The 12,693-nt window shown below is 39.6% G+C and overlaps 1 protein-coding gene and 1 long non-coding RNA gene across 3 annotated transcripts; both read left to right on the top strand.

The window, feature by feature from the left end:
• Window positions 1-261: 261 nt before the first annotated feature.
• LOC144421971 (uncharacterized) lies at window positions 262-1,757 on the top strand. Its single transcript, XR_013475073.1, has 3 exons — window positions 262-388; window positions 638-705; window positions 1,529-1,757. It is a non-coding gene; the product is annotated as an uncharacterized LOC144421971 (long non-coding RNA).
• Window positions 1,758-4,072: 2,315 nt separating this feature from the next.
• On the top strand, window positions 4,073-12,502 carry LOC120326878 (uncharacterized). Of its 2 annotated transcripts, XM_078111735.1 has the most exons (8): window positions 4,073-6,257; window positions 6,372-6,540; window positions 7,149-7,211; window positions 7,942-8,016; window positions 8,941-9,092; window positions 9,431-9,527; window positions 10,816-10,912; window positions 11,702-12,502. In XM_078111735.1, exons 1-8 carry the CDS (start codon window positions 4,116-4,118, stop codon window positions 12,024-12,026), a joined length of 3,120 nt encoding a protein of 1,039 aa, XP_077967861.1. In that variant the 5' UTR covers window positions 4,073-4,115; the 3' UTR covers window positions 12,027-12,502. The 2 variants fall into 2 exon arrangements, with proteins under 2 accessions (XP_077967861.1, XP_039249168.2); XM_039393234.2 differs by having other exon boundaries at window positions 4,074-6,540.
• Window positions 12,503-12,693: the final 191 nt, after the last annotated feature.

The raw sequence follows: 12,693 nt of genomic DNA on the forward strand, positions 1-12,693 counted from the left end.
ATACCTCTAAGAAACCGTGAGTTAATATATCAGAGATATATAGGGTGTCTTTAGAGTCCTTTTACAATTTTTTAAAATTGCAAAAGATAATTTATTGATACCATATATTGTTTCGGCCCTCACAGTTGTATTGAATGAAGTAAAAATACTTGAACAATTACTGATTAAAAAACAACAAACCTGGTTAAGATATATTGAGAACTGACTTCATAACAAAATTAAAATTGTGAAAGAACTTTATGTACACCCGCATAGTTCCATTACATGATAGTAAAATAATATAACTTCAATATTCAAATTTAATTTTTTTTTAAATATTCTCCAGGTTAATTTCCTCAAGGCAACGTCAAAGAAATTCCAGATAGTGAAATTGAAAGCGATCATCAAGGTACTATAATCATTGTTTTCCAACCTATGAGTCGCGACCCAAAACTGGATCGCCTGGAGATCTTTTTTTTTTTTCATTAATTGATATCTATACTGTCGTCGCAGTTTAATTGTCAAACACCACGCTGTTTATTTTACCCGGAGTGTGATAATCGAACTCAGGATTTTCATTGTAATAAAACCAAATCAATAAAAAATATGTAAATTGATGTTGATATTCAAATTTAAAGACTTATTAACTTTTTTTCAGGTTGGTTTGAACAAAGTGACGACGGAGAACGACAGATGAGAATGAATTTCAAACAACTCTGATAAACTGTGAGTTATTATAACAGATATATATAGCTATAAAACATGATAGTAACATAATGTAACTTTGATATTAAAATTTATTTTTTTATAATATTTTCCAGATTATTTTACTCATTGCTACCATTGAGTTAAACAACCAAGTGTTTTTTCAAGTGGGTGGCGACCCAAAACTGGGTTGGTGGAGAAGTAATCCTCAACGTTTTGTGAAGTAATAATCAATCAAATATAAATAAAGCAATAATAATGACGTTGTAAATATCATCTTACATATAATATACTCTTCTGAATATATACTCTTCTGAAATTGTTACAAAATCTTCTTGTTCTTTATTTTAAAGCAAGCCTGTGTCTGTGGAATTCTCAACTTTTTCACTTTGAACAAGACCCTGAACACCAGTGTTCAGCGAATATTGACAAACTGGTTAGCGAAAAACAGAACCAACATTCACAGTTAAATATCTACGTGTACTGTACTTTATCTTCGTTTTTTTTATTGTTCTTATTGTCGAGAAAGTTTGGTGCAAGGGTTTTGTTTGTTTTTTCATTAACTTTTAGTCAGTGTAGCAAAACTAGAAAATAATTACCATGTTAGGTGGCCCGCGCAATCATTAGTAAACTAAACTTGGCCCGTCGGCCAAAAAGGTTGGCCGACCCTGGTGTACACTAACATGTGAGAAACTACAATATTTTTGAAACTTTTTCGAAACAACTCTAGAATAAATCCAATAGAAATACAGTAATATTTACGTTTTTTTTTTATCTTAATCCGATCCTGTAAAAAAATATATTTTATTAAGTAAAATTAAATTTGGTTCTCTTATTTTTTCAGGCAAGTTTATTCTAAGCGCAACTACAAATGGGAGAATTCGCATGTAACCAGTGAGAAGCTGAAAGCAATGTATTTGATATTCTTCCGTAAGAAACTCTAGTATAGTGATTGACCGAGGGCCAAAATAAGAAGCGGAAGAATATTCGCGGGCCGGTAGAGGGCGCCCGCAAGGGACCAATGCCGGAACCGGTACGTATAATTAAGATACCGATATAATTGAATTATTAGAAATATACACACGTGCTTAAACTGTAATAATGACGTAACAATTGGCGGTATTTAGACCGCAAAAGGTAAACATAAAATGCTAAAACATTTCACTCAAGTTCGGCGGGCCATATTGAATTGTCACACGGGCCATAATTGTCCGCGGGCCGCGGTTTGGGAACCACTGCTCTATTAGATAGAATTTTGTGCTCTTCATTTCAACACAAGTCTGTAGCAGCATTATTGATTAATCAAATTAACTTTAGGCGGTGGTGGGATTCAAATTTTTTGTCAGCCGGTTCCTTCACACAAGTTATATTTTCAGACGGTTCTGTTACAAACAGAACATTGACAGTAACCAGTAAAGCTAACCGGCTCGCTGATCTAATAAAATTCCGTGAGACGGTTCTATATAACCGGTGCAAACCGGTTGAATCCCACCACTGACTTTAGGTAAGTTTCCTCAAAGCATAGCCGAAGTAATTGCAGATAGAAACAAATTGCAAATATGCACGGACGTGGGGTTTGGACCCGAAATCCGTAATCTGGGATAGCAACTTAGTGGGGCTCCCGAAGTATGCGAACCAAGATGGCGGACATCGGAATGTAATATGTGTACTAGGTTAGGGTTAGGCCATAATTTTAGGTATAAATACTACGGGAGGCTCTTGGCTAGTCTTCGAACTGATAATAGGACTAAAATAGGGAAAATTGGAAAAAAATTATCGCCTAACCCTAACCTGTTACCCATGTTACGTTCCGATGTCCGCCATCTTGGTTCGCATACTTCAGGAGCACCGACTTAGTTAATTAAGTCTAACGCTCTAACATCAAGTCATCGTGCCCATGAAACTCATTAAAAATAATTAAAGGTAAATATCTCTTATTTTTCAGACAAATTTGCACAAAGAAGGACAGATAGAGGACTTGCTGAAAAACCGTGAGCTATGTATAATAGAGGTGTAAAATTTCATTACATATTCCTTTCAGATCGGATTCAAAAAAGTTAATGAATAAGAGATGGATTTTGAAAATAATTTCGCGACAATCCAGTAAAAATGTAACAAGCGATCTATTTGTATTTTTTTTATATCCAAAAACAGAGTGGTCCGAACCCAGGCCCACGAACCACATGTGGCCCGCGCTTCATTATCTGTGGCCCGCGTCACATTCGGAGAGTAATCAAAAAATCGCATTTTGTGTTGTTTTGTCATAAAATTAATCAGAAAATTTTTTTTGACATATCGTCATCACTATTGTCACTGAATTGAATAGTGTTATGGATAGCTGGGGAAACTAGCGAAGTTGAATGATGTGCTTGGCAGTCTAAATTGTTATCTGGCTTTCTAACTTTTTGGTCGGATTATATGCAAACAATATAGGCATCATAGAAAACTAAAAATCGAATGCGGATTCTATTAGCCTAGAATGGCTATGCCTGATAACTATGTGTTTGCACAATGAGGGTGTTTGTTTTGTATTGCACTGTTTACCTATTCTTGGCACTATTGTGGCCCGCAAACAATGCAAAAATAATTTTGTGGCCCGCGGAGCCGACAACCTTGGACCACCCTGTTCTAAAGCAAGCATGTATTAGTGAATTTATTTACCTGACAGGTAAATTTTAAATCTGAATATATTTTTCAGGTTAATCGGGGACATTACAGGAGATATCCTCTCTCCCCAAATTATTTCACCTTGAGTATATACAGTTATACAGTATAGATAGGCAAACAAAATGATTTTGAAGTCTAATAATAGTGGCATATTTAATATTTATTTGATTATATTTAAAAAGTATACATGTATTATCATTGTATTAAAAGATAAATAAACTATTGTACAGGTGTTACTCAGGCCTTGGGAATGTTTCATTAAACTCCCGTTTTATCAAAAAGTTTAAAAACCGCGGGTCCAGAGACTTGCTCGAAGGTATTTAAGAGAGATCACCAAATGAACGAGGCCAATCCGTTACCAAAAAGAAACCTCCATAATTTCGGGTCTAATATATTGTTGTACTACAAGTACTTCCAGTGGGCGTAGCATAACGAATTGCATATGTTATTACTAACTCCCACCTGGTTATGCCATCCAAACATTACGTCATTACGACGTCACAATCGCGTCATATAGCTTGTTAAAGTATAGCTATGATTGCCCAAAAAATGATGTAATTTTTTTGTGACGTAGTCAGGTGGGGGTTAGTTATGACATATGTAAAAATTGTTGAGCCATTTCAACTAGAAGTGCATGTGGTACTAAACTATACCAGACCCTACCATTTCAGACTGCCTACGTCAAACATGCAGTCGGTTTGGGTTGTCAGTTTTATTATAAATAAGTTCTATTTGACAGATTTAGAAATAAGAGGCCCGTAAGTATGAGGCCATTAGTTATTTGTCTTTTATCTTGCCTTCTTTTTGGCCACATAATTCGCGCTCAAGATGAAAATGGCGGCGACAGCAAGGACGCCACAAGTGACAGTGGCGTTGAAGAATCTGAGAATGGAGAAGGCGCCACGGAAAACGAAGAAAATGCCACAGAAAATGCCACTCAATATGAAGACGATGACGACTGGTACTATTATGATTACGATGTTGAAAACAGAGCAGGAAGATACAAAAATAGAAATAAAACTAAAAACAATAAAAACAGCGAATCTAATAATGACACCGAAAGTGGCGATGGTGCCACCGAAAGTGGCGCCACCGAAAGCAGTGGAGATGTCACCGAAGGTGAAGGCGAGGCCTCCGAAAGTAGTGGAGATGTCACCGAAAGTAGTGGAGGTGACGCGGAAATGAGTGTAGATGTCACCGAAAGTAGTGGAGATGTAACCGAAAGTAGTGGAGATGTCACCGAAAGCAGTGGAGATGTCACCGAAGGTGATGGGGATGTCACCGAAAGTGATGGAGACGCCACAGAGGGTGACTATGGTGACGCTGAAAGTTCGACTCAGGGCACTGAAAATGGAGACGATAATGGCGAATCTGCGAGTGAAGACGATAACGCAGAAAGTGACAGCGAAGACGATGCTGGAAGTGATGCGGGAGATAGTGCCGAAGATAGCAGCGAAGAAGCGGCCGGCGACGGTCAAAACGACGAATCTGATGCTTCAGACAGCGCTGGGAGTGATAATTCGGGCGGAGATGCCCAAAGTGCCAACGATGCCCAAAATCAATACGACGGGGCAGAAAACTATGGCGCATCGGACAGAGGCGGAGATGATTATAGATATGAAGATGGTAATGGATATACAGATGGCAGCGGTGAAGGGGAAAGAGGAGGTGAAAGTAATTTGGACGATACCGCAAGAAGTGGCGATGCTTCTTATGATAGCATGCAGTTTGAAGGCGGAGAGTATTTCGACGACCTTTCATATGATGCTGACGGGCAATGGTATGGCAGCGGTGAAGAGCAAAGAGGAAGTGAAAGTAATTTGGACGATACCGCAAGAAGTGGCGATGCTCCTCACGGTAGCAAGCACTTCAGAGGCAAAGAATATTTCGACGATCCTCTAGCTAATGTCGACGGGCAATGGTATTACGCTAGAGACGGTGATTATTACCAGAGCGATTATTATGATGAATTAGATGTGAATGAGCTATATGAATACTTTGGAGCCGGCGAACACGGCTATGCACGTATAGATTCTCCGCGTGCGCCTAAAAGCTTTCACGGGCCCGGGAGCGAGAAACAAGAAAGGCGTGAAAAGCACGACAAAGATGACAAAAAAGCTGACTTGCCAGTTGGCCCCCGTGCTGTCCCCCCACGAAGTCGAAACCAGCGCCCCAAGTCTGTAAGACCCAAGCCAGATGGTGACTCTTACGACTTTGCTTATGACTATATTGTAGCGGCTGCAAAGGCAGGATTAATTGGGAGCCAATTAGAGGCAACAGTTAAAAAAAATTTGAAAGCCGATAACTACTACCCTGTTTTTGTGAAAAATAGTGGCCAAGAAGGAAAAAGATATGATGGCAGTAGATATTATGGTGGCGATGGAAAATATGGCGATGGCGGATATGCCGGGGAGAGATCGGGTGGTGGCGGGGCGTACAATGATTACGGAGCACGGAATTACTATGGTGACAACGGGGGTTACAACAATAATGGCGGCGGCGAGAAAGGTGCTGGCAATAACTATGGCGGCTATGCCAATAATTATGGCCGTAATGCCAATAATTATGGCGGCAATGCAAATAACTATGGCGGCAATGCAAATAACTATGGCGGTGATGCTAATAACTATGGCGGTGATGCCAATAACTATGGCGGTGATGCCAATAACTATGGCGGTGATGCCAATAACTATGGCGGTGATGCCAATACCCATGGCGGCGATGCAAATGGTGAGGGTCAAAATGCAGCAAATGACGGCAATGGTGGCGGTCGAAGTGGAGAGTACGGTGCCTACGACTGGGCAGACGCAGAAAGTGACGCTGCAGACGCAGAAAGTGACGCATCAGACGGAGAAGGTGACGCAGCAGACGCAGAAAGTGACGAATCAGACGCAGAAGGTGACGCTGCAGAAGCAGAAGGTGACGCTACAGAAGCAGAAGATGACGCAGCCGAAGCAGGAGATGACGCTGAAGACGCACAAAGTGACGCGGCAGACGCAGAAGGTGACGCAGCCGACGCAGAAGATGCAGAAAATGACGTAGCAGATGATGCAAGTAACGATGGTAATGCCGAAAGCAGTGACGTGGCTGATGACGACAGCAGTGACGCAGAATACGAGGGCAGAGAAGGACAGTCAGATTCTGGTGACGACGCCACGCAATCAGACGACATTCTCGCAGCTTTAGAAGGTAAAGTACTATTCTAGCAAACTCATTTTTATTAACACTTCACCCCGTGCAGAGAAATTTAAATTTACTACAGTACACTGTAGTACTACAGTACCACAGTACACAGTACAGTACATGTATATGACGTCGTAATATACTTCGATTCTCAAATTGTTTAGCTTCCAGTCCTCAACAAAGCATGGAAATTTGTTTACAAAAGAGTTAAAATAAACGCAAAGTATTGAGTTAACTTGCGCTAATGATTTGGTTTCTGCGAGACAAACTACTTATCCTTCTTCTATGTTTTTGTGTCGGCGGATCCGTATGCATATAGTGCAAGGATGCTGTAGCAAAAGTAAAGATAACTATCCTAAGTGATTCAATAGTCTTGCTGCACACTAACACAAATGCATTTCTGTAATGTTTTGTCTGACTGGCCACACGAAATGTTACACAAATACATTCATTTGTGTTAGTGTGCAGCAAGACTCTTGAATCAAAAAACATTGAGCTAATGTCGTAATTATTAACTCAACTTGTCCTAATCCAAACAAAGAGAATCAAGAATTCTTGATGAGGTATAACATGATATCACTCAGATTGGTAAAAATTTCAATTCTATTTCTCAGGTATACAAAGTACGCTGGAACAACACAGCACAAAATTAGAAGCCCTGAGCAGCAGAATCGAAGGTAAATTTATGTAAATTGTCGCCCTGAACATATTTTTAGACATGCAAAGTATATTGATATTTTTGGCGCCACTATGTCATGAAAGTGCAATTACTATTTGGCGTTTGGCTCAATCATCTGATACACCCCGAAAAAGGCGCTCCAGAAATGTGTGTGCCAATATGGAGATACTAATTTTGTCCGCCTACTTTACATCAAGTTGTGTAAAGAGACCTATAAGCAGGGGGTATATTCACTTGGCGGTGCTCCAAAAGAATGTGCACCAAGATGACACACAACCTGAAGCCTAACCTGGTACGCATACCATGTTCAGGTTGTGCGCCATCTTTGTACACATACTTCGGGAGCACCGACTTGGCTAACAATTGATAACGATAACGATAACCCGAACCTGATAACCTAACGTCTTGGTGCACATACTTCGGGAGCATTAAAGCCTCTACTTATGCTCCTTCTCTACTTAAGGTTTTATTAAGGCGTATAATTTAGGCCTATTTTTCTATCATGTTCTAAAATTATAATATCAGTTGGCAACCAAATTTGTTACACAATGGTTGAGGTATTTTGCACAACTTTTTCTGGTTTGAACTGGTGTGAACCGGTTTAAGCTGGTATTTTTTACAGGCTCGAAACGGTATTTGACAAACAATAAAATCGCACTCGAAATCTTTAATCTATGGTGTGATAATTTATCATTATAAAATGACTGAATTTGCTTTTTTGTGTTCAGCTCTCAATGACGAATTCACCAGTCAGTATTTCAGTTTGAAGGTTGTGCTGGACATCGTGGAAGAAGAAATTGGACGTAAGTGAATTTACCAGTGTTATGGAGTCAAAAATGATTATATCCGGATCCGAATCACTTAAGAAAAACAAAAATTATGAATTAGCTATCCGCTATGGGCTTTAAACTACTCAAAACCGCCTACAGCCGCCCACGGCTTTTTAGTATAGGTTGACTTATGCATTTGAGTCCCGAGTAAGTAGTCATGTAACCTGGAATATGTTTAACGAATGATCGATTCTAACACCTGGCACGTTAGGAGTTATCGTATTCTAAGAAGTGCCGGAATGCTAACCCAATATAATTTGACTTACCAAAATTATTGCTCCCTTGGTGAGTGTTGTGAGCAATGTTTAAATCAATGTTGTAAAGAAGTCGTAAAACTTCGAGTCATGTCGAGTCATCCCGATCCTGAATTAATCCCGAACTCGTAAAAATCAACGAGCTTAGTTTCACTGCTGGTTAGTTGACGACGAGTTCGAGTCATTTCATTTAGATCAGTGGCACCCAAAGTTGATTGGCCGGGGTCCAAAATTAACAGCGCAGGGATATTCGCGGGCGGGTGAAGCGAGCGCCTTCTAGGGGCCATTACCAGTATCGTCATGTGAAAATAAAAATGCCGGTGTAATTGAATTGTTACGACTTTACACGTGCTACTGCGACGATGACGTAACAATTGGTATCTAGAACGTAACAAAAGAAAAAAGTAAAGTGTTAAACTATTTCACTATTAGTTCGGCGGGCCATATTAAATCGTTACGGAGCCGTAATTGGCCCGCGGGAAACACTGATTTAAATAATCCAAGTCATTTCGAGTCTATGATGAATAGTGACTAGTGTTCAACACGATTCGGAGCAATGACTCAAGCTTGCCTAAAACCCGCGCGATCTTAACTTAAACGTACTTTTGTGTCAGCAATGAAATAAATCCCTTTTTACTTTCAGATTTTGCGTATCCAACTGGCTGTAATTCCGTGCAATCGAATAATTTGCAAGACTTCGATGGGCGCGGAGGAATTGCCACAGTCTATGACGAACTTTTGATGGGGACCTATCAAGTGTTTTGTGACATCACAAGTGATGGAGGCGGATGGACCGTGAGCATTGAAGTTTTTATAAACGGGGTTTTCCGGTTTGGACTGGTCTAAACTGGTTATAACCGAGTACCGACTGGTTTGGCTTGGGCGAAAAACGATTTAATTTTCTTCTCTTAAAATATTTTACATACTCTCATGATGAAATATAGTTACTGATTACACCAGTGGTTCTCAAACTTTTTATTTTTAATTAGCTTCTGGCCCCCTCAAAAAATTGCCTACTCCCCTTATGTGGGGCGCACGCCAGCGTTTGAGAGCCACTGAATTAAACAAGATGAATATTACTGTTAAAACTTTTATTTCAGCAGGCTTTTCAATTAATGATAAAAACTTTCCAGGTATTCCAAAGACGTCTAGATGGCTCGGTCAATTTCACAAAATCTTGGGATGAATATGTTTCCGGATTCGGGGATTTGACGGGAGAGTTTTGGCTTGGTAAGAAGATTTATTTTATTATTTTTTTCTGGGGATAGCAAAACTCTGATCATATATGACGACCAGAGGGGGTTCGCTTGCGGGTCGCTAGCTGTTGCCGTCCAACTTGGCAGGGAGCAATCGGAATTTTCACCATTGTGTAAATACACCTTCTACAAACAAAATAAACAACAACGCAAAAATGGCATCTCAGGGTTAGGGGAGGCGCAAAAACTAATACCGGTTATCATGAAGCGACACCCAATCCAAAATTTCACCCCCCCCTCCCCCCTCTCATTGAAAATTCATGATTACGCCCCTTATGACGACTCGGATCAAATTTTGATATTTTCTTGATGACTCGAATTAGAAAACTTGACTCGAAACATACGCGGGAGATGTAAAATTTGACTCGACCATCTTTGAGAAAACTCGGATTAACTCGACTCGGATCAGACATGACGACTCGATGTTAGCCGAGTCAATTTTTCAACTTTTCAAATAACTTATTTAGTATTTCCAAAAAAATTTGCTCAAAGCAAAGTCACGCACACTCAAGGTAATTGTTCTCTGGGTGATTTATATATTTGAAATGTAGGCGACCTCAAAAGTGTCATATGCTAATAAGAGTCTGAGTTTAGTTCGATGACGAGCACTGAACATGTTTTTATTGACCCGTGTCTCGATCAAAGTGCGGGGTTTAAACCTAAGATATTAGCCTATAACACCAGTGTCACAAATCGGACCTCCTGAAGTATGCGCACCAAGATGGCGCACAACCTGAACTCAGGTAGTGTATTAGGTTAGGGTTCAGGTTGTGCGACATCTTGGTGCGCATACTTCAGGCGTACCCACAAATCTAACTATCGGTAGAGGTTGCGCGAGACCAACTCCCAATTCAAAGGTATTTATAAACAGTATGATCGTTCTTTTCTTGTCATTGTTGCAACTGTTTGTTTGAGGAAGTCTGATTTTGGTCGGACGAATCGTTACAAAAACACATTTTGTGTTAGTGTGCAGCAGGACTCTTGAATTGGATAGGACCAGCGGTGGGATTCAATTTATTTGTCAGCCGGTTCCATCACAAAAGTCATATTTTTCAGCCGGTTCTGTTACAAAAAGTCATTGAGAGTAACCAGTAATGCTAACCGGTTCGCTGATCTCATATAATTACGTGAGACGGTTAAAAAAAACGGTGCAATACGGCTGAATCCCACCACTGGATAGGACATGTCACGAAGCTGTGAATTCGGCTGCCCCATCAAGTTTCTGAACAAATCGTTTCAAAATAGCTTTATATTGCTCACAGGATTAGAAAAGCTTCATTTACTGACCGAAAACGGAGAATATGAGTTGATGGTCGAGATGTCAGATTGGAATGATACCGTTTCATATGCTTATTATGGGTAAGTCAACTCATCACTCCATGGGATGACTCGGCGTAGGGCTAATACTCCTACCGGCGAATTCGACTCGAAATTGAAATAAATAAGCAGTGAAATTTGGGTAGGCTCGACTCATTTATATCAATACCAACGACTAAAAATAGAGAAATATAGAATATGACCCGGTTTTGCTTGATTTAATTTTTGACCGAGTGAGACTTGATTTAATATTTTGTATCTACTGGTTCAATTCGACTTGGAGAATGATTTGAAGCATGTCTCGGCATGAGAGTGATTATTGATAGATTCCGCTTATTTTAGGGTAGAAAAACATGGTCCTTTTTTAAAGAATCTTCTTCGAATAAAATACAAGAACATAAATCGGAAACAAATTACTTGTTAACTATCACGATACCCGACATCGTTAACCTATTTACGATTAGTCGTTGTTACGAGTAAAACAAAAAGGATGATGCTCATTTAAACGACCATTATGCTTACTAGTTAATCCCTTGATCGTTGTGGATTAGTTCTCTGACGAGAGGCCGTGGTTTGCCACATGATTGAGCCGCTTTATCGACTCTGCTCTCTCGGGTCGAATATAAATCTCATTTTAAATTTAACTCAACTATGGACTACAGTTTCACTCTGGTTCAACCAGTATGAGTAAAATTCTATAAACTCGACGTCGAGTAATCCGGAGTCACAAAAATTTGATCCCTAAGTCAAATCAAGTCACTGCACTCTTGAGTCACAAGTCAAGTCGAGTCATAATTGGAAAGTCTAATTCCTTACTTTTTCTCGTTTTAGAATCTTCAATGTTGGATCAGAAGACGAACAATACGAGCTTCGAGTTGACGGCTACGATGGCGACGCTGGAGATTCATTGTCAACGCATAATGGAATGAAATTCACTACTTATGACGTAGACAATGATGCGAACGAAGACGATAACTGCGCTTCCTTAGTGTTTGGTGGATTCTGGTTCAGCGATTGCCAGCAAGCAAATCCCAATGGTGTTTATATTTGGGGGGGAATACCCGAGCAAGCTGGTCAAGGAGTGACGTGGGATTCGTCTGCGGAGGATTCAACATCTCTGAAGAAGATAGAAATGAAATTTAGACAAAAAAATTAATTTTGTTCGTTCATGCGGTGGCGTATTTACATTTGACATTGAGTATTCAAAAAGATAGACGACGTCATAAATGCTGATGTCACGAACATTGATCCCCTTACTAAAAAAAATTTTAAAATTTTTTGCTGTCTTTTTATTGCATTTTCAAAATTCAACCGCATCCTGGCTATTTTACTTTAATATTATGAAGCTACGATTCATTAACATTTAGAATTTATTGTCAAAAAATACATGACGTCATATATCATGACGTCACGAATCTTGAATAACCCCTTAAAAACGATAATTGAATACGTTACCGCTATATGGACTTAATATTTTACGATGACGGACTGATGGAAACGTATAGACGACGAATACTCGACGCAATTTTCAGATGCATTTTGTTACGTCACAATTTTTTGACGACCCCATTATGTGCCAAGCATTTTGAAAATTGTTCTTTTTATTTATTAAACTGCATGCATGACACTATACATTTGATTCGACTTTTCGTTTTTGGGTGGGGGTGGCGGATGGAAATATAGAGTCAGAGCCGAAATTGTTTGGGAACAATTTTTTAATAATCGTTTTCGCATTCGGTATTAATTTTTCTTCTATTTCAAAGCACTAATTAGAGTAGCACGATAGGAAAAGGTATCATTTTATCACTGAGCCTGGGGTAGAT

The sequence above is a fragment of the Styela clava genome, chromosome 4 (assembly GCF_964204865.1).
Source record: "Styela clava chromosome 4, kaStyClav1.hap1.2, whole genome shotgun sequence".
NCBI classification, from domain to species: Eukaryota; Metazoa; Chordata; class Ascidiacea; order Stolidobranchia; family Styelidae; genus Styela; species Styela clava.